Genomic DNA, 24,854 nt, shown 5'->3' with positions numbered 1-24,854 from the left:
ACTCAGCCTCTTCCTATCACTACCATGATTTGATGATAATGACTTCAAGGGTTACTAAGGTGCCTGCTGTGACAGCTGAGTTGTTAGCTTCTCCTGCAACACAGCCACTACAGCACAGATCCATTTCAGACCACTTGCAATGGAAAATATTTCATAACTGCCACTGAGAAATCAAGGCTGCTAAGCAAAAGCAGCCCCATCTCTGTTGGCTTCTTTCAGTCTGAAAAAGTTACTGCAGTGATCGCTCTAGCAGACAGATTGCAGCTTAGACACAGCAGCTGAGCCCAAGTTCCTGTCTGGCATCACTTTGTGTCAGACCGCAAACCTAGTCCTCGGAGTGACAGAGGAGGGCTCCCCGGTGAAACACAGGGTTGTATGGAAAGTGAATTTCAAGGCAGTTAAAGGTGCATGCTGGGGGTCCAAGCTGCCCACCTCCCCCTCCTGCCCTGTCAAGCTAATTGGAATTTGCTGTGCTAAATCCTCCATGCTCGGGGCCTGGGGCCCCCTCAAATGGCTCCCTGAGGCTCCCCCAGGCAGGAAGATATCACAGAGGCACAGGAAGGGAAAACAGCACACAGCCGACCTCTCTGAGGAACTCTCTGTGCGGCGGGCTTTGGGTCAGCGCCAGTCTTGACATCATCCGGCGTTTGGACGCAGATGTAGAGCTCTCTGGTGGTGCTCTTCATGTGACTGAACTAAATAGTGAGCTTTTAACAAAGTCAGAAGAGAACTTTTTTTTAAATCCTCATGATGATGACAGGTAAAAATGTATGCCATGATGTGGGAGAGAAGCAGGAATAGCAAATGAGGTCAAAGTGGATCCGTCTAACATGTCTGAGAGGCGTCGATCCACCGGAGGACCAAGGGAAATGCTTTCCGGCTCACTTTCATGAGTTATTCCTCTTACCCAGACACTTGCATCTGTAAATTTCAATTTTCGAGCCGAAAAAGAGTTCAGCAGAGATTAAACAAAGCTCAAAAGCAGTTCCTCTTCCTCCTGTCAGTCTTGTGCCCTGAGATAAAAAAAAGACCTTGATGGTCTGTACTCTATTGTTTGGTCAAAGATCAAAACAGAAAACAACAAGAGCAAAATGCTGGTTACTTTTCTGTAGCTTCTATTTATGCTATATTTATCGCTTTGATGGATGAACCCTAAAATCACTATTGTAATTTAATATAAACAATTTAAGTCTAAAGAGAGATTAATTTAGCTTCCTTCCTTCCTTCTGTCCTGCACTCTGAAATAACTGGGTTAGAAAGTGACCCAGTGTGGGTCAATATAACTTTGATACGACACTGGGTTGACGTGTCCGTATTGTTATTGGATTATTTTCTCAAACTGGTTATTTTAACAAGCTCAGCTTTTGCCTTAGTACTTAAGTTATTATCCGTAATACAAAAATTACATCTATCCATTCATCCATCCATCTATCCTTCATTTTCCACTTAATCAGTGTTGGGTCGAGGGGGCAACAAGTTTATTAAGGTTTTCTATATGTCCCCCTCACCTGACACAATTTCTAGATCCTTGCTTGCATTCACAATCTCATTCTTCACCCAGAGCTTGTGTGTTTTAACATGGTAAACTGAGAACTTTGCCTTGCAGCCTTGGTCCCTCTTCACCAGAATGGTTCAGTAAAATGTTTTTTACAGTGCTATCATTACTGCTAGCACATCAAACTGCCTGTCAATCTCACGCTTCATTTTACTTGCACTCTTGAACAGGACCTCAGTGTACTTGAACTCCTTCATTTGGGGGCAGTGCCTCATTCCGAACTTAAAGAGCACAATCCACTATTTCCCAGAAGGAAACCATGGCCTTAGGCTTAGAGGTGGTGACTTGCATCCCAGCTGCTACACACTCAGCTGCAAACTGTCCCAGTGCTCGATGAACGTCACAGTCTGATGGAGCCAGCAAAACCACATCATCTGCAAAAAAGCCTGAAGTGATTGTGAGGTCACAGGACACTCTTTTCCCCCTAGCTGTGCCTTGAGATCCTGTCAATGAAAATCACAATCGAGACCTCATTGCCACTGACCTTACAGAGAATACAACATAACTCTCACCCCGGTTATACATAGACTGGATGGTCCCTTCCAGTGGATCCAGCACTCCCCCAGTCCACAGGTACTGTGTCCCTCCTCCATGTGACATTGAACAGGCACGTCTGTAAAGACAGTTCGTCAATGTCCAGGGCCTTCAGCATCCATATGTGTCAACTTGCTGTTAAGGAGCTTTTTAACTTCTTCCAGCAATATAGATAAAGCTCAGAGTCTTTAGACTCTGCTGTACTCTCACAGGGCGTGATGGTTGGGTTCTGGTGTTCCTCAAAGAGTTCCTTCCACTGTCTGACAGAATCCCCAGTCTTGATCGCCCCTGCTGAGTTCAGTCTGGGCCAAGACTACTTTTTCTTTGGAAGCGTCAAATGGTTTGTTGAAAGCCAGTCAAAAGTGTTTTTGAAATCCCTGACTGTTAAAAAGCTACAGTTGTTACACTTTATAACAACATCATACTTTAGTTTGGAAATATAAAAACTTTTTATTTTTTAAAACAAACAAAATGCTGGGAAAGACTCCAGACCACCTGCGACCCTAAACAGGATAAGTGGTTACAGTGGTTATAGATGGATGGATGGGGAAACTTTTTTAGAAGATGTTACTTAAACATCAAAACTTTTACTCTCACATGAACTGATTTAAGATTTGGCCAACCCCCTGCCAGACTGACAAGGTGGTAGGTAACTGACCAACTCTGAAAACAAATGATGATATTATTATCATTATCACAATATTTATTATAATGTAAAAGTTTCATATATTTTTCAGACTAAAATTGTGTAGCAGTTTGATCCAGGCAGATTATCCCTGACAGGTCTCTGCTTCCCCCAACTGAAATATTATTTGATTATGACTATTTGGACTTACAAATAGTAGAATACGTAAATTACAATTTACAGTTTTGGTGGGTCTTCCACAAATACGTAAACACATTATTAACATACAGTTTACTATGTATGAAAAGGTGGTTTAACAGAAGGTAAAAACTTTGTAAATCATTTTCCACTCATATAAAAACAATGTTTTTTTTTTAATTATAAGATTTAGATACAAGATGGCTGCACTGCACCAATAAAATAAAAATGTACAATAAAGCTGGCATTAAACTAAACATAAAACAACTGTAAGTGTGTGAAATGTGTCTCCTTTAAGTTGCTAATTGTACAGATCAGTGTTTGATGGCACTTTAATGTCCTGCTTTCGCATTTGAAGAGAGTTAGTCTTGCTTAAATGTTAAAGAAACTGACATAATGTGCCATCTGAGCCGTTTTTTTGTTGATTGACTAGCACAGAAATGATCTAAACAAACAGAGGAGGAAACAGTTTATTGAAAGAGCAATGCCTCTATGAAAACATCTCTACACATTACATACAAATCACTGCTGAGATGGGACTGACTGCTCAAACGTGCTCCTGTCTTTCCTCAGCTCAAAAAGGAGAAAAAAAGTCAAAATAGATGATCCAGACACGGGAAAGGTGTAAACCATTTTTTTTTTTTTACACCATCTGGGAGCACAGGCCTGATTCCCAGTTGGGTGCTTATGGTCGGGATTTTGTTGACTTGCCAAAGAGCCCTTGTTAAAAGCAAACGTGCACATGCTAATATTTGAAGAGCTTATTCTCTTCCCGACTCTGTTTCAGCAGGTTTCAAACACTCACTGGTTGAGGACATAGTCCCTCTCTGCACCTGCATGTCAAAGGTATTCAGGTTCTGCATTGTAATTCTTCTTGTGTGTTTGAGAGTTGCTGGTTCTCTGAAGAGTCATAAACGATAAAACTAAACTTATTCATGCAGCACAGACTCAGCAGCTGATCACTAAAAGTCTTCAGAATATCTGCTTTTAAACACCTACAGTAAATGAAAAACATGCAGACAACATAATTTGATTATGAGTGCGACCTTCTTTGGGAAAACACCTAAAATATCCCCCAAAGACTGTCTCCCAGTCCTCCTGCATCTATAGCAAAAACATCCGTCCATGTTACATCACCTATGACATGTTCAGTTTTTCATATTTTGAGTCACATTTTTTGGTTGATACTCCGGCCCCTCACTTCTATTTTTACTGGACATGCCCACTACTCCATTTGAAGGAGGAGTGGCGGTATCATCAGATGAGCTTTGATGGCAAATAAAAGCCTGTCTGAGGAGCTGGTTGTGTCTCCTTAAACATTCATGAACAATTGTTTTCATGTGCCAGAGAGTTTGGCAAGGCCTTCAGACGGAGGGAGGATGATGGAGGGCTGTACAGTGAATGGGAGGGGTGGGTGGAGGGAGCTGGCGAGAGGAAATCCCAGAGAAGAAATTAGGGAACAATACAGAACGTCGTAACAGAGCTCTGTTGTGTTGCGGGCTCGGACTATCAGCCTCCAGCACTCAACAGCCTGCCAAAGGCCAGAGGCAGAGGTGAGAATCCAGAAATGCAGACTTAAAGGAGTTTACGCTTCCTTAAATAAACAATTGAACAGGCAGTGCAGTGCAGCTCTGCAGCCTCAATTCTTTCACAAAGCCAGGAATCAATTCAGGCAACTTCAGTTGCACTAAATAGTACAAAGCAAAGGGATTATCTACATCAAAAGGGAGAAATTACAACATTCTGCGTAAATAGAAAATTTTTACTTTTTATTTGTACTTTGTTTATTATAGTAGAGCTGAACTTGACATTTACTGTCAAGCTCAGACTTGACAGGGAGGATTGGATTTTAAACTGCTTATACTGTTTAAACTCATTATTTAAACTGCTTATGTTATTATGGCTGCCGGTCCCACTAGACTGGACACTGGACTGGTCTCTTCTCTCTCTCAAGGCTATAGACACAGAGACACACAACCACTGCAACCAGTGCAAAGCTCTGCATCCTCTGACTTTGAAATGCGTAAAAGCAAAAGGAAACATATTATTTAATGGACATTCAACAAGTACAAATGTTTCTTCATCATCAGAAGCAACAGAAAGTTATAGTAAAATAATAATTAAATTGTTGTTTTTGGCGATATTTGGGTGGGTAATGCAGTGCTGAGAACTAAAATAAAAGAAAAGCACATTTATATGTTCTCTTGATTTTCAGAAAATAGTCCAAAAGTGTTGAAAGTAATAAAAACAAAACTCTATTACACCTTCAAGTTCTGATGTGCACAGCACTTTATGGTTGTTTCTTGTCATTTCAAGTATTTATGTTCTACTTTATAGCTTAATCTATATATTTAATAAAAGGCAATGATGTGCAGTGGGTAAAATCTTAGTCTATAAAAAGCTAATACTATTAAAGAAATGTGGTTTTAATCTGGGTTTTAAAAGAAAAGGGGAACAGTTTCCTGTGGAGGTTAAAGTTGATGGTGTTATTTTACAATTAATCTGATTTGTTTGTGTAGGAGCCTAAGTGTGGACACATACACATGTATACAAACATAAAATGAAAACATAATCTTTTCTAATTTTGACATCTTTCCTTAGGTCGTAGTAGGCACAACACATCATAAATGCTCTTAATTCTAACATAATGTGGCCTTTAGCGTCTCACTATACTTGTTATTGCAGTTTTTATTTGCTCTTGTCAAAATAACCTTTTATTGTGTGTTTAGTTCCAGGGCTTTTATGAATTGCCTTATTGTGTTTTTATTATGTTTATGTTTTTATGCTTCCCTGTTGCAAAAACAGTTCCTCTTTGGGACAATAAAGATCTTATATGAACTGAACTAAAAAGAATTTGTTTTGGTTTCAGTTTAGAGTTTTAGCATCTCTGGATTGCCATTTTAGCAAAATTCCTCTTGACAACAATAAAACTCTGAAGTAAATGAAAAAAAAATAGCCTGCTTCATCACAAAATATCACCCATCTGCCTGTCGGGCAGAGAAACATTGGTACCGTTATGGTCCATCAAAGAGCTATATATCTGTCAAACCCTAGTAAACATGCACGATCTTCCTGGGAAAGTCTCTGTGTACAGGACCTGTGGGAGCGATGGCGGAACCATTGGGATGTTTCATTTCAGCAAACAGAGCAAACAGTCAGAGGATTTCCTCAATCAGAGGCTAAAAAGTGTGCAGTGAACAACCTCGCTGACAGAAACATGGAGACCTGTGCTAGCAGCTGGGTGTGCTAACAACCTCGGGGACTTGCTGTAGTGTGCAACACCCTAAAAGTGCAACACTGAAAACATGCATGCACGCATCACACACGCTCTTCATTCACATTTACACCAAGAATTAAACCTTCAGAGAATCACAGCCTTGATGAGCCTTGCAAACTGACCTTCGTTATCACACTATTTTCTTTCTTTCTCAGCATAACACATTGTTTGGATAAATGTAAAACTCTCTTGTTCTGGATTAAGACTTTTTTACTACAAGTAGCAGTGAAGTATCAGCACATCTGCATCAACCAACAACTGAGAAACATACAAAAAAAAATGTGGAAGTATCATGCTTTTTATTTTTCTGTAATATTTATCTCTCACGCTGAGAATACTCCCTATCATAAATCTAAAACTGCTCACAGCTGCAGCTAGTGGTGTCCAATAGGAAGCACCCAGAAAAATCATCATTTCCACTGATGTTCAGTTGTAAGAAGTTTAGTAAATCTCTATTTTATGTTTTTGCTGCCAGCTGCTGCTGAATGAGGTATTGTTTAATGCAGATGGTGAAACCCAAACACCTCACTCTTCCCTTTTCCATAAAGTCAGCCTGCTATTAATAACCGTATATCGACCCCCTTTGTCAACAAGAGCGACACATACAAATAATATGCTTGAAGGGAGACAATGGGGAGCTCCCTGCCACGAAAACAACAGGATGAGCCACCCTCATTATAGTGTAGAGTGAGCGTGTGTGTGTGTGTGCGTGTGTGTGAGTGTGTGAGTGATTGATGTGGACCCTCTGTGTTTAAGGCAGACAGCCGGAAGAAACAGCTTACTGACCCCCTTTAAAGCTGTCTTAAATCCAGACTCCTTGACATCTTCTCCCTCTGGTTAAACACAGAGGAAAACCGTGTGCAACAAGTTCAAGTTTTTTTCCATCGATCATGTGTAATAAACGCTCCTAATTACAGCACTGCATAAATTGTTTGCATAAACACCTTACAGCATCCTGCAGTCAATCTGGCTAATGTCTTGGAGTCTTTTAATGTGTGTTTGTAGAATTATTGTACATGTAGTTTTCACACAGGTCCACTGTCTTCTGTTCCCTTATTGATATTTTTTACCGAGCAAGCATGAATTATTAAACGAAAGGTCACCCCCACTTCTCACCTACATAGGAGCCAGACACCTTCTTTTGCGACCTCTGTATAATCTCTTTGCATTTTTTGTCACCGCAGAGTGAATTTGCATATCTCTGTGTCCATTATGTGGTCGTCTTCTAGTTACAGTGTGTTTCTGTGTGGTTGCTTTGTGTCTGTTTCACTGATAGAGTAAAACAGTAGGTGCTGTTGCACTTCAGAATTCAGTTGTTCCTGGAGATAGAAGAAAGTTGTCTGACTCTGGTCAAAGCAGTTGGACACCTGACCCTTTGGCCCTGTGGGCCTGTACGACCCCCTTAGTATCCATTTATGTTTATGACACTGAGCAAGTTGTCGCTTGATCACATGGTTAGAAGTTTAGTCCCCAGTTTTTTCACATGTTGCTGTCTCATTCAGCGAGACAACAGACCCCACATTTCACCCAATATTGAGACCAGCACCCAGTAGATCATCCCTGTTGATGTGGATGAAAGCACTAGTCATTTAGTGTTTTATTTTCAGTTTTCTTTTGTTTGTTGATCTCTTTGCTTGAATTTTTCTTTTTCACAGTGTCGTCCGTTGCACGCGTTGCCGCAGCTTATAGCAATCTCGTTGTCTATTGTCACACTTTGCAGTGCACTGCTGCAATGTGAGAAGTTAAGCTTTCAGTATGTTTCATTAAAACTGAATCAGAATTGGATTTCACTCACTCAAACCTTTAACTTTCATGTCAATAGCTGAGTACAGGACTATGAATGTCTTCAATGAGAGACAAACAAGGACATCAAGCAACAAAACACAACTAAAGATTAGCCCTTTTTAACCTAAAGTTTGTAAAAAATTCCTATTAATGCTCAGTATTCATATTCATGTTAAAGGATGTTTTGACTTGTCATTGCCTCAGAGACAGCCCTTTCTCTCATAAATCTGTGGGGTCCCACAAAGAAACACTGTTTTCTAGACCTAACCCATCATAAAACGGATATGATGGAAACCACATAAAACGATTTCATAGACACCAAGACAGTATTTCCATTTCCTAAAAACATAACATATAATACTAAGCTGCTTCCTTCCTCATGGTTTTATTAACAATTAATTAGTTAAGAATAAAAATATTATATAGCAACTCCTCATCCGCATTACCAAAAACAACACTAGTCCCACATTGGTCCCATATTCCAGCCAGAATCCACCATGTTTTAAAAAATTACTAAAGCAAACCAGTGAAGCCTCCTCGTTTAAGGTTCCTCCCTTTTAAAGCACAACTAAATAACAAAATCTCTGCAAACAGCATGTTGAAAAAAAATGTGAGACCTGTAACATAGTACAGTTTTTAGGGGAAAAACACAAACGGTTTTGACGTCTTGTTGAAGACATAATGGAAACAAATGTGATTTTCTAAAGATCCACATGGTGGCATATTTCCTCAAGCACTGCACAACCCCTGATATTCTGCCCTTACAGGTTAAATGTGCCCCTTTTACAGGAAACTCTGACTATTTCGAGTGAAGTGAGAGAAAAACCTCTCTGCTTACAGTGAACAGGTGCCAGATAAAATGTGCAACATGTCACAGACAGCGCTGCTCATCAAGGTGAGTAAAGTCTCCTTTTGATATACTGACCCAATTTTGAGCTTATATCATTTTTACATTTTAATTTCATCTACTACACAAATAAAAACACATTCTATACAGAATATTTAGACCACAGCTCAATTCTCCTAACTGCCAGTTTATTACAACTACAACTACAGCTAAGAAAAAGTAATAGATTCCAAAACAATCGGAAACTGAGAACATTTGTGATTGTGTGTAAACTTTGTGGTTTGTTGAACTCAGTTACTGCTGCTGCATTATGCAACCCAGAGTAAGACAGCCACTGAAGCAGACTGCAATGAAGACGTTTCACTGGCGTGCACAGGTGTTGATTTTGACACCATAAATTTTTCCTCGGTGACTTGGTACAAGGTCAGTGTTGCATTATTATCCTAAAGTCAAACTGTAATGAATGTCCAATAAATAGGTTCATCTTCAATTGTTTTTTAGTTAATTAAAAAGGACTCTTTGGTTGTTCCTTTGAACAGTACAACAACACAGACAAACGTGGCATTATCAGGAGAGCTAAGGAAGTCAATTCCACAAAACTCTACAACTTTACACGAACACCTGTGGCCATGTTTGGAGAGCAATACAACCTTCTGCTCCAAAGGGTGATGCCTGAAGATTCAGGACGTTATGAGTGTGCTATCTTAGCAAATGTTGGGGGTAGAAATCAGTATTTGTTTGTCGACTTAATAGTTCATGGTGAGTGTTTATTTAATTTCCATCACTAAGAGTCACTCACTTACAGACTTGAGCTGTCTACATATTCATAAAGTGTGTGTGAGCAAGTTTCTTTCATCTTATCTCTAAGCTTTGGTTCCCAATGCAGAACAAGATGTTTATCGCAGATGTATCTGAAATTGAGCATATCCATTCACATGCAACAGTACTTTTGATCCAAGGACTTTGAAGTTATTATCATTAATATGTTATCGAAATATTATACTTTCAAAAGCCCCAGCTTTTCTGTAACTAACGTGGAAATAATCTAATGAGTAACCTTAGAAACTATTTTTAAGAATTAAATAAAGTTGAGAACCCTATCGCTATAATAGAATAATGTGTATTTTTCATGTTGTTTATATAAGATAGACACATTTTCCATGTGACAGAAAATGCTTACGATCAAAACTTTTCTAGCTTCCACAAACAACCGCAGAAGTGCTTCAAAAAGCAGGAAACACACAAAGATTATCCATGTCCTCAAACACACTGTTACATTTTCCACACAGACAAATGCTCCCAAATGTTTCCACACAATAAAACATCTCACTGATACACTAATATTGTCTTGTTTTTCCTTTTGTTGTTGTTGTTTACATACAGAATGTGAGACTAATCCTGAACTAACAACAACAACAACTATGTTCAACACAACCATGGAGCCCTGCCAAGAAAGAGTTGAGGACCTGCCAGTCATGTGGAGCATTATTGGTTATTTGACATTGGGGTTCTTCAAAATCCTTTTATGTCTATTCGGCATTTGGGTAACTAAACCTTATTACAACTTCATGCACTACATGGATTCATTAAAGGTTATGAAAGAAAATTATTTGTTTACAGGACACGAAGGAAATCTCTTCTCAGTCAAAAATTTAAGGTGATGAAATGTAGACTGAAGAGATCAGAATCAGATGCTGTGGTTTGGGGTTGGTTACGGCACAAATACGTCTTAGCTTTCGGTTCAAGAAACGATTATCATTTTCTTGATAACTTACCATGGTAAAAATTGTGGTTGCGTAAAAACCATGATAGAGCTTAATGAACTACGAACTAGAAATTGAACAGGTCACATGTTACGGTCTTTTGTTTATTTGAACCATCTATCCAACCATGGAAGGATTATCTTTAAATTATAGATTTAAAGTTAATGCAATAATAACACATTGATGCAAATTCTGCTTAACGCACTATTAACAGTGGTCCTGTTGTGATGACCCCCTGCTTCACATATACAGAGCCTGACAGTGCGAGTGCATCCAAAAAGGAATGTCGACTGATTCTCAGCATTTTATTTGCATTGAGTGACATTAATGGATTGGAAGTTATAGCTTTGGTGATACTGATGCAGTTTTTCCACTTTCTGTCTCTGCTTTCTTCATGTGACACATGACGTTATTCAGCAGAGAAGAGTCAGCTCAGGTGAAGTAGTTTTTCCGCAAGTTGACGACGGACACTGTATGTGCGTTACTGTTTGTTCAATAAAAGTTCCAAAAGTGCAACTAAAAGAAGTCATTCACCTATCGAACAAGCGTAAATGTTGCATAGGTCAACAGAGTAACTAGCAGGTTCTGCTGGACTGTCGCTAGCTGCTGTACATCTTCCTGTCCAGCAGTAAATCACATTGAGAGACGACTGATAATCAGTAGGTGATAGTGATGGATTTACATGGAAATTTTGTAAAAATATATTGCTGTTGTAGAAAATATTTCAGTTTATTGGTTTGACTAATTCAGTGCCATCAGTGCCAGGTGTCCATGTAGGCTGGTGGGAGTGCTTGACTTGACTCTAATAAATACATGTAATAATGCAAATAATTGTGAATAAATATAGAAATACATTTACAGTTCTAGTTATAGTTTTAGCCTAATTATACATATATAAAATAGTATTGTGTAAAAGTAAAACAATTCTCCACCTCTGATCTTCTACCAAAGTAAAAGTGCTAAGCGGATTATCTACAATTTACTTTAGGAACAAAGTATGTTTTCTTTCACATGCACATTTTTTTAAAAACTCAAAATACTAATACTGGTAAATTATTGTGGTGGTAAATTTCAATTTTATTCAAAAGCAGTTACTTTTATGTTTTAATTTCTCAACAGTTTCTTTGTGAAGGTACTGCAACGCAGTTAGTTAATTATTTTCTTATTTGGTCATTTAATTGGCAGGACTAGATCTGTCATATAGTTATAAAATAAATACAGAGTGAATATGCAGTTTTGATTTACACCTTCAGGGAGGTGTCATTTTAACACAGGTGTATTATTTCTTTGTTCAACTGGTGGTTGTCTCAATATAATAGAAACTCAGTGTGTTAGACATTTTATTAAAATGCAGTCCTGTAAAACCATGGCCAGGGAGTGTATCTCGAAAAAGAAAGTTCGACATTAAAACTATACATTAATGACAATTTAATTTTCTCATCTTATATGTAGTGTGAACACTCTGCATTGTGCATATGAGCATTGTTATTGGCTTGTGTGGGATCACGTTACGTCTTAGTACCTTGTGGGATGTGCTTTGTTTCTGAGCAGAATGTAGGCGCGTTAACTCTGCCTCTGACATATCATTTCCTCTAATGGAAGCCTGTCGCCAGATTAAGGGTTTTTTTTTTTTTTGTTTTGTTTTTGTGGGTGGTTTTGTTTCACTTTACCAATTTCCTAATTTAATTTATTCAGTGATCTTTTGTGTCTTTCTTTCATGTCTTACATTCAGGCTATTCGTAGCTGTACTACAAGAAGCTGGCAGCAAACGTGGTGAATCTGACTGTACTGTTTGGAAAAATTGTGTAAAACAACTGACAAACCCATTAAATAACTTATGTGTTGTGTTCTCTTGCTTTCAGAGGGATTTGTGTATGTTTTCTTGTTAGATTTTCTTGGTTTTTTAAAATGTGTCACTGTAAAGAACCAGCTGTGGCCTTTATAATCAAAAGAGGTCAACAGACTTAACAGGATGTGAAGCCTCTAAGGAACCGAAAAAGAAAATTGTGCATAAAGATCCAGGTGAAAATGGATCTACTGTAACAAATACTGTAGTATTAGGTCTGCTAACTGATATATTGTAACTTTAACTTTGTTTATTTCTAACATGTACTGATCATCATGTATCGTGTATTACATTCTAACAATCAATTAGCTTAACTTCTTTAGCTTATGTTTAGATGTCCTATTTATAATAAAGAGGTAACCTCCTTAACTTTGGGTAAACGGACCACATGTTGATCTATTCTGAGTGTTCACAGTTCAAATTGTTCGGAAACTGTGACACCACAGATGTACACTCAGACTTTACTTTAAAAAAACAACAAAACTTAACATTTTTTGTAGAGAAGCCAAAGCCCTCTGGAAGTGAGTCTAGTTTCTGTTTGAACTGAAGTGAAAGTTTTAGATTATTTAACCCTCGCTCACTGTGGAGGGTGTAATGAAAACACCTGGAATAAAACCCAGTAATCATCACTTAGTTTACAAAGTCTGAGTAATACGGGAAACATTACATGATTTGTGGGTTTGAACCAACATGCAATCATACAGGGGTGAGGAGTCACACTGAGAGCAGCTCAGCAGGTAGATGGCGGAAAAGAATGTGCACAGATCACCACCTACTGGCACATCCTCAAACAGCACCACCACCACTCAGACAACGTTGAATGTCAACTGATTGAAGGTTTATTCTACAGAACTGAACTGTTTTAAAAGGGTGTTTAAAAAAATTTGACTCCAAGTCAATTCACATATTTAAAATTAGGTTGAAGAAGTCTTGTGCAGGAACATCATGGAGCCGATCTCATCATAATTTTTTTGCAGTTTTACAGTACACAGATTAATTAGGGGTGGCTGTAGCTCAGTTGGTAAGGCAGTCGTCTAGGACCACAGGGTCAGTGGTTCAATCCCCAGTCCCAACTAAATGTCAAACGATGAACTCTGTGACCCAGAACTCACGGGATAAGCCGAAAGAAAAAAAAAAAAAAACAGTAGACAGATTAATTACATGTGTATCTAAAATTTCCATTAATAACATTGCTTGACTAAAACTAAGTAAACTTAAATGTGTAAGCATTTCTGAGCCATCAGCTCACCAACGCAAAGCCACCTTTCATTAAGAAATTCTGAGACATCAGCAAAGTAAACGAAACAGAGGAGAAAATTGGAAATTGTTAAACTTACATTTTTAACTGATAAATGTAAAATGTAAAAACCACAAAAGATATAACTTGTTATTTCAATATTTTTTATAGTATAATGTATATATAGATATACATGGATGGATAGATGGATTTCAGAATCAACACAGGTGATTTCCTTTTAGAAAAGTAACCCTTTGTCTGTTTCAATAGGTGGTTGTGAATCTTTAACTGTCCATTTTACAAACATTTCCTGACTGCAGAAGCAGGTCAGCTTGGCAGACGTTTCACCTGTCTTGTGATTTACTATAATCTAGACAGACTGTTTAGGAGACTGACATCCGTTGTATCTAATGAATTAATTATGGTAAGTTTGGCTTTTTTTTTTTTTTTCTGTGGCACCATCATCAGGTTCAATTCGGATTTTTTTTAAACACTCTCCCTTAACTGCTCGAGTACTTTGTGTTTAGTCTCAACTAGCAATTGTTAAACTTCACTTAACTGAAATCACTAACTAACTTGCATCACGGCTGTGCACCTTCGCACTTTTAAAATATCTGTTACCTAAACAAACAAAACAAAAAACGTTTTTTAAATTTAAGTTAATCAGTGAAACTATACAGAATAAATATCCTGAAGCTATGCTAATGTTTTTGTTTCATTGAGGAACCAATAAAAGGGATTAAGTTCTGTTTTAGCCTGTCAGCCAGTGCTGTGCAGATGCCATTTTCACCTCTCAGCCTCTAAAGATGCATCATTCCTCCTGTCTGTGTGGGAGAGGCCTACAGCTGGGAACTGACCCAAAGCATAACTATTTGACACCACCATACGAGGAGTTAACCTGTTGCAGAGTGTGTAGATAATCTTCTCCACACTCCACCAGAGGCTTCAAAGTGTTGCCCTCGTCTCAGCCAGTCTCAAGCTCCCTTTTCCCCCAAACGAAGCAACACTTCCTTCTGGAGATGAAAATATCAGTTGCGTCCAAGAAGTTGTGGAGCGTCCACAAACAACTGGTTCTCCTTCTCACTCCACTCGTGTTTCTGCCTTTACTTTTTACTCTTCCAGAGAAGGTGAGCGATTTTACAACGTTTATGTGTGTCTTAATGTGACTGTCTTAAAAGTTATTAACATAACAGGAACATGAAGATTTGTCTAAAATCAGACTAATACCTTGTAATACCCCTTATTAAATATTAAGGTGCCAGTATTTTCCATGATTAACTTAACAAGTACAATTAAAATGCTCAGTCCCTCATTATATTATATTTATATCTGAAAGAATTACTTCATCGTTCAATTAGTAAGTGACAAAACAAAGAAAATATCTAATGAAACATTAAAAGACCAGATTAATTAATTTTCTTTTTTTTTTTTATTGCAAAAAATCATCTGGTGACAGGATTCGCTGTTTTACACTGTAATACATGTCTTTGTAAAATGAACAAAACTGTGCCAAATCAACATGCGTACAAATGATCTGCTGTGGCGACTGAACTCAAGCCACAAGGATTAAACAAAACAAGGCATTTGAAGAATTCACTTTGGGCCCTAGGTAGCTGTGGTGGATATATTTTAAATTTTTTTTTAACACTTTCTAGGTTACAGAAACAGTTAAACAACTCATAAGAAGGTTATTTCATAAAGTAAACAGTTTTCAAGTGCAGTTGCAACAACACACAGCTCCACACCTCTAAAAAGTTTAGTTCATTGAGTTCAAGTTTTTTCCCTCTGACTTTTTTTTAGTTTTTCTACAGTTGGCTGAACATTAACAACGATACTGCTTATCTTTTAGGAGGGAAAATGTCTTTACGTGGTGGTGCTGATGGCCGTGTTTTGGTGCACAGAGGCCCTTCCTCTGGCTGTCACCGCGATGCTTCCGGTCTGCCTCTTCCCAACACTGGGAATCCTTCCATCCAAAAAAGTATGCCCTGAGTACTTCCTGGAAACCAATTTTCTCTTTCTCAGTGGACTTGTCATGGCATCATCCATCGAGGAATGGGGCCTGCATCGCAGAATAGCCCTGAAGGTCCTTACTATAGTGGGAGTAAAACCAGCCTGGTGAGAAAACTTTGCTGGAAGGACGTTTTAAGGATAAGTCTGGTAATATTCTATATTTATCACATTGTCAGTAGATTAAAAAAAAACAAAAAGACCAAAACAAACAATTATGCTCTTTGTATTCAAAGTCTGACAGTATATTCCTACAAATAAGCTACAAACAGGTTGGGGAACTGCTCAAGCACTGAGAAAGACATTATTGTTGTTGGTCTTTTGAGTTATTTACTGAATCCACAGACAACTAGAAAATATAGATTATTGCCAACATTTTCCTTCCTGCACTAGGGTTTCAAGTCAGCCACAGTGATGCTGATTAGTGTTTTCCTATTTGAGATTCCAGGTTGTATTTTTTTCCACAGGCTCATAATGGGAATGATGATGACTTCATCCTTCTTGTCCATGTGGCTCAGCAACACTGCCACAACAGCCATGATGCTCCCCATTGCTAATGCCATCCTGGAGAGCCTATTTGGAGACCTCGAGACCCTAAAACAAAAGTGCAAGACCATAAAAGAGCCTGAGAGCGATATAACAAATGGTACGATGTCTGTTTTTATAGTTTGGCAGACTAACTAATCACTGCCTGTGTTTAGGCGAATATGCACTAATTTGTGTATCTTACTCTATATTATGAACTGGTGACTGATACCAACTGATGACTGGTGTATAATGTTAAATTTATTTTCATAATGTTATGAATATTTTCATTGTTCCTGTTAAATCTGAACTCTACAAAGAATTTTAGCATCTGCTAAAAAGCTAGAGTTCTCCATTAGGCGTTTGGTAGGTGGAGACCAAAAATTGTGCTAAAAGATAGTCAATGTTTATAATCAGGACACAGACATGACTCCAAATGTTGCTCTGTTGGAGCTGGAGCCAATTGTCCAGTGAAAAGTTCTTCATATAAGCTTTAGAAGATGACAATATGCCAATGGTTGTTTACTGCTTGTTTTACTGTACCCAGAATAGGCCCAAAAAAATAAAATAAAAATGTGACTTGAATAATGTTGGTTTATTGCTAAAATATGTCCATGTCCACCCATGTGTGATCAGAATGATTCAGCATTGTTTTAACCTCTGCAACATGACACTTTAATATGTAATCTAATACGTGAACTTTGTACAGAGTCTTTGGATTCAAAGTTGGTCAATATTCAAGTGGTAATTGATTAATGATACTTTCTGCCTTAAAGTCATATATTAAATGTGTCAAAGGCAAAGCCCCCTAATCCTAATATTTTCATTTATGTTTCTGTAAATTTGGAGATGACACTTACTGTTCTGTGACTCAGATAAAACTCTTTGCTACACTTTCTTACAGGTCCGTCTGCTGTAAAGCTGCATTCACTTCCCTCCGTGCCCTCAGAAAAGCAATTACTGTCGATAGACGGGTAAGAACAAGTTCAGTCAACAAGTTGTTGTTTTTTTCTGAGAGTTAGACAAGAAGATAGATACCAATCTCTTATCTCTCAGTTAAATGTTTGGCTCAGTCAAGAGCTGCTAGCTTAGCTTAGCACAAAAGCTTGAAGGAGGATAAGCACCTAGCCTGGCTTTGCTGTTTTTGCACTTTTTGTACAGTTTAAAAAGGAAAACACAGTGTATTAATTAAATTTAAAGGTGATGGAAGATATATTTTAACTTTTTAATAGGCCCTGCTTTTCATAGCTTCCGGTTGCTTTACTAAGCTCAGCTAACTGGCTATAACTTCATATTTAATCTATCTGGTATCGATCTTCTTATCTAACTCAGCAATTAAGCAAATAAGCATGTTTCCCGAAATTTCAGCTATATTTTTATATAATTGTATGGTTCAGAAAATACCGTGGACGAGATGTATGTTCATCAAAGTCCACTGGAAGCACCATAATATACTGTTAAACAAATATAATCTAAAACATTGAAAGGATGGACGAACCGGAGCAGACTGACATGAGGACATCTGAGGAAATCCGATTAGAGTCAGAGTATCAGCTAAAGGTGTGGAAAGGATTCTTGATCTGTATTCCCTACGCAGCCAGTATTGGAGGGACCGCCACCCTGACTGGCACTGCACCCAACCTCATATTGATTGGACAGCTGAAAAGGTAACTTAGGTCATTTTGTGCAGATGAAAATGCATCATATAAACCATCCTTTTTCAGATGATGTTTTTGTTTTGTTTCTGTTTTTGCTTTACAGCTACTTCCCAGACTGTGACCTCATCAACTTTGGATCTTGGTTTGCATTTGCTTTCCCACTCATGCTCCTCTTCCTGTTTTTAGGATGGTTATGGATTGCATTCCTATATGGCGGATTGAATACACGGTAATGTGATGTCAGAAATTTGGTAATTTCAGACTATTTTCTGTTTATGATTAGATTATGCTGAGTAATCTACTGATTTTGTGTAAAGGAAACCACTTTTGCTTGCATGGTCAGAAAATTTATAGTTTTCCTTCAGAGTAAAGTTCTTTTCTAATGTTTTTATTTTATGCAGATTGTGCTACAAGAAAATTGACCAAAGAGCTGAGGCAGAGGCTCGAGCCCAGACTCTAATAACAGAATGCTACAGAAAACTAGGGCCCATAAAGTGAGGACCCCCTGTATGTCTTCAGATCTGAAGCAATAGACAGTGAATGAGTACATTTTTATGACCAATGTCTTGTCCTGACTTTTACTCTTTCACCTCATCAATTTCAGTTTTGCAGAAGGAGCAATCTCTTTTTTTTTTATTTTGTTTGCTGTTCTCCTGTTTACGAGAGATCCTAAGTTTATCAGCGGTTGGTCTGTGTTTTTTAAAAAAGGGTAAGTGAGACACACATGGTTAAAACAAACATTAGTTCGCTTTTTGTGTTTGGAAAGAACCTCAGTATGAGTAGCAGTGAGAGGCTGTTATTAATCTTTTTGTCTTGTCTTGCAGGTATGTCTCAGATGCAGTCACTGGTGTCATCATTGTGTCTATATTGTTCTTCTTCCCCTCACAGAAACCTTCTTTTAGCTGGTGGTCAGACCCCCAAGGTTAGTGACCCCTTACTATAAATGACTCACCTGTGAAGGGATACATTTATTCAACAAAAACCTAAATTAATTCCATCATAATTTTAATGATGCTGCACAATTTTGTAGATAATAAACTAAGAAGAAAAATAGGATTTGTTCTATAAAAAGAAACAAAATAACCATGATATCAAAGACATATACTAAAAAGAAGCAACCTGAGGAAGTGTGTCAGGACAAGTCAGAAGTTATAATATTAATCTTAACTTCTAATAGAAGTTATGTTACTTCTAATACTACTTCCAATAGAAGTAATAGTACTTCTAATAGAAGTTATGATTACATGATCATTACCAAATATTTGTGAAAGATTCAAAGACATTTCGTTCTTGTCTCTTGCATAGCTATTGCAAAATAGCGAAAATCAGATGAGGAATGTTAATAATCTAGATTAGAGAGTCTGAGTAAATTTCTGATTTGGAAGTGAAACTATAGTTTCTCTGTTTCTGTGATTACAATAATCTTTCAAAGCTATGCTGTCAAACTTTAGGGCCTTTGTGTGTTTGTGTGTTTGTGTGCACCAACTGTATGCACGTGTCTTGAGTGCGTTGGAAACACGTGTGTGTGTGTGTGTGTGTGTGTGTGTGTGTGTGTGTGTGTGTGTGTGTGTGTGTGTGTGTGTGTGATTGTGTATATTATGTTCAGCTGGTCAAATAAACCTCTGGACACAAGGGAAAAAGCCTGGGGTGTATGTGTTCCTCACAAAGCAGGTCAAATTTTAGTAGAGTTAACTAAAAAAGAACACAATTTTATTGTTTACTAAAGTGGAACATGTTTTCACACCAAAAAAAAAAAGTTTATATATATGTATATATATATTTTTTTTCATTATTTTCTCCCAAAATTTTCTTCAGCCTCAAACACTCCCTATGTCCCACTCTTATCTTGGAAGAAAGCACAGGACTCCGTCCCCTGGAATATCATACTGTTGCTTGGAGGAGGCTTTGCCATGGCCAAAGCTTGTGAGGTAAAGAAGGTGTTGAAAATGGAAACTTTGCACTCATTCTTACATTCACCAATTCATTTTTACTTCCACAAACTCCACAGTTAGTGTTACTTTTGGACAGAAGCTGCTTACTGTAGAATTTACCACCAATTTCTAGTCTTTATGTCACGCTAACTAAATAATGCTGTATTTCATGTAAACTCTAGAACACATAAGAGCGGGGTCCTCTCTTTTCTCTGCAATGAAGAAAATAAGCACGAGTTCCCAAATGTTTCAGATTTCATGTTTGCTGAAGTTTCTTTCCACCAGCCTCCGTGCTACCCTGCTCAGTTTGGTTCTGTTCTCCACTTTGCTTTATTATGTTTGATTTGATCTTTGACCTTTAACCACAATCTTGTGGGGTTTGGCAGGAGTCTGGACTCGCCTCCTGGATCGGAGGCCACCTCCAACCTTTGGCCGAGGTCCCTCCTGCTGCAGCTGTAATGTTGATCACTGCGTTCCTGGCCTGTTTCACTGAGTTCGCCAGCAACACTGCCACAATTATAATATTTTTACCCGTCATTGCTGAACTGGTAAATGTTCACTTAAATATGTGCTATGTGTTTCTGTCATGCAACACACAGGGAGACTTTTATGAGATAAGGCAGTGGGAACCTTTGATTGAGAACTACAGGGATCTGGGTTTGTTGCTGACCTCACCCTTTATGTTGATCATAGGCTTAACAGGCTTGTTAAATTCTTGCAGTACATGTTTCTATGTTTGTATCTTGTTGGATATTAACTGCAGTCCCCAGTAATTATTATCTGGAGCTTGTGTACTTTGCAGTGCTTCTTTTACTGCAAAGTACATGCCCAAAGAAGGTTAGGTGACTATGTTCTTAGTTGCTATTTAAATGAAAAAAAAAAAATTGAACCATGACCTCTAAAAATTGCACTTGAAGCATCACTTTACACAATGATACAAAGTTTGCCACACCACATGCTTGACTGTTTCAACTATTGGGTTGACTGCCATTTTGTACAAACATTGGAATAAAGAATGCAAAATGGTCCCATGCTCAAAACTTTCACACAATCTTGCACTAAATATAATAATACAGATTAAATCCTACCAAACATTATGCAATGTGCAATATCTAATTACAACCCCATCTTTTGACGGAGCCATCTGATTTATGGATACTGTAACTACCATTTTTCTACTGTAGATGTCATGTGCATTATTTTCCTTCCTTCACTACCTTCTAACATATCTTAGCCAGAATGTAAAGCGAGGTTCGGTTAATATAATTCTCCATATGAAGTTTAGAGTCTGTCCTGTACAGTGCTTGTGACATTATTTACATCTTATCCTATAATATTTTGGTCTCTGCAGGCTATTCGTGTCACAGTGAACCCTTTGTATTTCATGATACCTGCTACAGTCGGGTGTTCATATGCCTTTATGCTGCCAGTGTCCACACCACCCAACTCCATCGCCTTTGCATCAGGGCATCTCATGGTCAAAGACATGGTAAGATCCTCTTAGCAGCAGTTTGACACAACTGTGAAAGATACAGTATAAAACATAAATTGCAGTTCATTGTCTCCCCTCGTGTCTTTACAGGTGAAGACAGGCTTTGTCATGAACATCTTGGGCATCCTCTCTGTCTCTCTGGCCATGAACACATGGGGTGTCGCCATGTTTAACTTAAACACGTATCCAGAATGGGCTCACCCTGTCAACAAGTCGGTTGTTGTTTCTGATGTGCGCTTATCTTCTGTCCAGTCACTCAATGCTACTCTTTGATTGCTCCCCCCCCCCATTAGAATCAGCATCAAAAAAACTCTTATATACAAGATGTAAAACTAAACAGGGACCATACACTTGTATTGAATTGAATTTGTGTATATTGTACATTTGTCTTTAAGAAACACATTTTAAATAAAAATGCACAAGTAATTGCACTGTTTTTGACCTTATTAAATGCATCGTTGAAATATTCACATTGCAGTTGGATAGATAGCCTCTCTGATGGACAGGGTGGTGTCTGGTGGACATGGAGTGTAAACTGACTGCAGCAGAAGAAAAGGGGGCAGATCTAGAGTATTGTGGCTGTGAGAATGCTGGCATGTCAGGTTCGGGGCTTGGTCAAGGTTCAAAGGTTCTTAAGGTCCAAAAACTCAAGGTAGTGTAGCAGTTGCCAAGTCCAGAACACCAGACAAGACTTCAACAGGTCTTGTCTCGTCAGGTCAGGTGTAAGAGGGTTTAATGGTAGCAAAACTGATATAGCAACAATGACTGAGAGGTACCAAAAGGAAGCTGCTAGAACATAATGACAACAACAACAGGAAGCCGCTTTTAACAGTCTACCGAAAATACACTTGAGTGAGTATTAGCAAAGTTCAGAAGTTTAGAATAGCACAAAAAATAATCTCTAGGAACATATGATACGGCGCATAGTCAATCCCCAGGACAAAGAACGAACGCTAAACATAAGAACACTAGTCAAAGCTAAAGCAAACTAACATCAAAAACAAAGAGCAGGCTATTTTAGGCAGCTGACCAGATCTTAGAAGAATGCAGGAGTCCACAGGCATTCAAGCAAACATTTCCTGAGTGGCAGGCTGACAATGAAGACAAGGCTTGATTGTTGGAATTGGTAGTGAGGTTATCTTTAGAGAATCAAATTCAACCGACAAGACAAGTTCACAAAGAGTAAGAGGAAGCACCAGGTAAATGTGCATCCATTTTCTGTTACCGCTAATCCTACTTGGGTCAGCGGTGCTGGAGCCTATCCCAGCTGTCATCAGGCAAGAGGTGGGGTACACCCCAGGTAGTTCACCAGACAGACAGACACTTATTCACACCTACAGGGACTTTTCCAATTGTTTTTGGACTGTGGGACGAAACCAGAGGAAACCCACGTAAGCAAAGGGAGAACATGCAAACACCACAAGCTTCTAGCTTTGAGGTGGCAGTGCTAACCACTTCACCACCGTGCTGCCCTCAGGCCAATATATGCCATGGCTTATTGCAGGGAATGCAGAACAGGTGAAGACAGACAGAGACCAGGGCAGGAGAGTGGAACAAAAGAATAGCAGCGGAAAGGCAACGTGTGCAAATAATACACAAATCATGGTGCATGGTCTCCATGAAAGGACAACACAGAAGAACTGCTGTTCATGCGAGATTTGCTAAAGAGCAGCTTGACACTGCACAATGCTACTGAGACAATGTTAGCTGGTTCAGACAAGAACAGCAGTGCAACTTCTGGTGTAAAATGGGCCCTGTAAACCAATTAGAGAACATCACACCAGTGAAAAAAAGACACAACAGTCCAAAATACTTCTTGAACATCTAATCTTGAGCCACAAGAACAGCTTCTTTGATATCATTGCCGCCAGAGAAAGTTCAAATCTTTTACCCAAGCTCTGAAAAGTTTAATTCGCATGCACACACACACACACACACACACACACACACACACACACACACACACACACACACACACACACACACACCTACATACACACACACACACACACATACAGTGTGTGATATTGCAGAGAATTGTTAACACTAATGCTACTTGGCTGACATCTGCTGGAGGAATGAAATTCACCGCTCCATAATTTTTAAAGCATCCAGTGTTTTTAACTTACAAAGACTGACTTGTTTATATTTTATGGCATTATGATCACAACGCATGAACAAACTTTTAAATCTTTTATGGGTATGTGTACAAGTGATGTGCACCCAAAATAAATGCTGTTACAAATAAACTGACAGTATATTGTTCTATTTGCCTGTAACAAGTTCATAGAGGAAAGTAAGGTTTACCACAACACATTTTAGCCTGCACACACAGGAAGCCTGAGAGAGCACACAGTTGTAAATTCTATAGTGTTTATTTAAAGTTATACATTTTCTGAAGTCACAAGCCTTAATGGTTAACTTAGTTGTACTGACCAATGTTAGCATGGTGTCAGGGAGGTTGTTACAGATGGACCCAAGAGCAGAGGCAATGAGAGGGTGTTGTAAAGTTTATTAACTGGGGCAAAAGTAACAAAAATCTCTCCAGAAGGAAGACGGCTTCAACATGAATATAACACAGAAAGCCTGGATTAAGTGGGTAACAAAACATGGATCGGCAGAAAAGAACCTAGAACTTCAAATAATCAGGGCTAACATAAGAGAACAAAGGAGTGAGAGAGAGAGGGACAAAAAAAAAGGGTAGGAGAGATAAACAGGTTAACCGAAAAAGGCTAAACACTAACCAGACTGAGTGACTAAGGACAAAAAGACAAGCGGAGTGGACTAAATGGCTCAACATAAATCAGGCTGAGTGAAATGGTTGGGTTACAACCCAAAAACTGTCCACTGTCTTCTTGGTGAGGTGGATAATAAGACTAACTCAGAAGTAGGCAGAGTGAATTAAGAAAATCATACATGGAGTAGACGGACTGAGGGGGGAAACTAAATTTAGGGCTGGCAGAGTCCTAGATGTGAGGACTGATTGAGGGAACCCAAAAACTAGTTATAAAAACCAAATATGAAAACCAGTGGAGTAGACTGGGGAACGAAACGTGACGTGAGCAGGGAGAACAAAAGGATATAATACTAGGCAGCAAGGGAAAGTATAACTAAACACCTCAGCCCAAAAACAATTCACAAAAACATGAGCTAGCATCAAGAAGTGATAACAGGCAGAAGGCTCAGCATGCAGCTCTGTACAGAGATCAGGATCTGACACAGAGGAGAGAAGTGAATCATTCTTAAACACTCAACCTTGATTATCAACAGAGGCTGAGAACAGAGCTCAGAGGGGGACAGAAAAATGAAACAGAAACTTCAGCCAATGAGAACTTTGTGACACACGGTCAGAGTCACCACAGCACATGACAAACAAGTATCGTGGGAAAAGTTAACATGGGACTGGTCCACTGTCCCAGCAGTACAAAATGGCGCTGCTGCCATTCAGGACTATTCAGTGGAACGAGATAATATCCCAAAAAATGTTTCATTTTCAGTTGTCCCCAGATCTAGATATCATTTATAAAGATTTGATGCCTTTTCATTATTTTAGATTTTGTGCGTACACAATTGT

General features: G+C 38.6%; 2 protein-coding genes across 2 annotated transcripts; both read left to right on the top strand.

Annotated features, from left to right (window-relative positions):
• Positions 1-8,737: 8,737 nt before the first annotated feature.
• LOC137140186 (uncharacterized) lies at positions 8,738-12,433 on the top strand. The gene is made up of 5 exons (XM_067528365.1): positions 8,738-8,869; positions 9,116-9,244; positions 9,361-9,580; positions 10,205-10,365; positions 12,317-12,433. The coding sequence occupies exons 1-5, from the start codon at positions 8,834-8,836 to the stop codon at positions 12,359-12,361; spliced, it is 591 nt and encodes a 196-aa protein (XP_067384466.1). The 5' UTR covers positions 8,738-8,833; the 3' UTR covers positions 12,362-12,433.
• A 2,041-nt stretch (positions 12,434-14,474) lies between these two features.
• On the top strand, positions 14,475-21,706 carry slc13a3 (solute carrier family 13 member 3). Its single transcript, XM_067528372.1, has 13 exons — positions 14,475-14,794; positions 15,517-15,782; positions 16,142-16,320; positions 17,104-17,173; positions 17,687-17,866; positions 17,961-18,086; positions 18,259-18,351; positions 18,462-18,566; positions 18,682-18,779; positions 19,673-19,785; positions 20,175-20,336; positions 21,140-21,277; positions 21,371-21,706. Exons 1-13 carry the CDS (start codon positions 14,687-14,689, stop codon positions 21,551-21,553), a joined length of 1,821 nt encoding a protein of 606 aa, XP_067384473.1. The 5' UTR covers positions 14,475-14,686; the 3' UTR covers positions 21,554-21,706.
• Positions 21,707-24,854: the final 3,148 nt, after the last annotated feature.

The sequence above is a fragment of the Channa argus genome, chromosome 13 (assembly GCF_033026475.1).
Source record: "Channa argus isolate prfri chromosome 13, Channa argus male v1.0, whole genome shotgun sequence".
NCBI classification, from domain to species: Eukaryota; Metazoa; Chordata; class Actinopteri; order Anabantiformes; family Channidae; genus Channa; species Channa argus.
Note: the sequence above shows the minus strand (reverse complement) of the source record. Positions and strands in the feature narration are given on the sequence as shown.

Excerpts from the sequence above, each read along its gene's own strand:
- LOC137140186 (XM_067528365.1), top strand. The coding sequence starts at position 8,834 with ATGTGCAACATGTCACAGACAGCGCTGCTCATCAAG. Across the intron at positions 9,581-10,204 it reads TGTCGACTTAATAGTTCATG|AATGTGAGACTAATCCTGAA; the intron begins GTGAGTGTTTAT and ends GTTTACATACAG. Across the intron at positions 10,366-12,316 it reads TATGTCTATTCGGCATTTGG|GCTATTCGTAGCTGTACTAC; the intron begins GTAACTAAACCT and ends TCTTACATTCAG.
- slc13a3 (XM_067528372.1), top strand. The coding sequence starts at position 14,687 with ATGAAAATATCAGTTGCGTCCAAGAAGTTGTGGAGCGTCCACAAACAA. Across the intron at positions 15,783-16,141 it reads GTGGGAGTAAAACCAGCCTG|GCTCATAATGGGAATGATGA; the intron begins GTGAGAAAACTT and ends TTTTTTCCACAG. Across the intron at positions 19,786-20,174 it reads CCATGGCCAAAGCTTGTGAG|GAGTCTGGACTCGCCTCCTG; the intron begins GTAAAGAAGGTG and ends GGGGTTTGGCAG.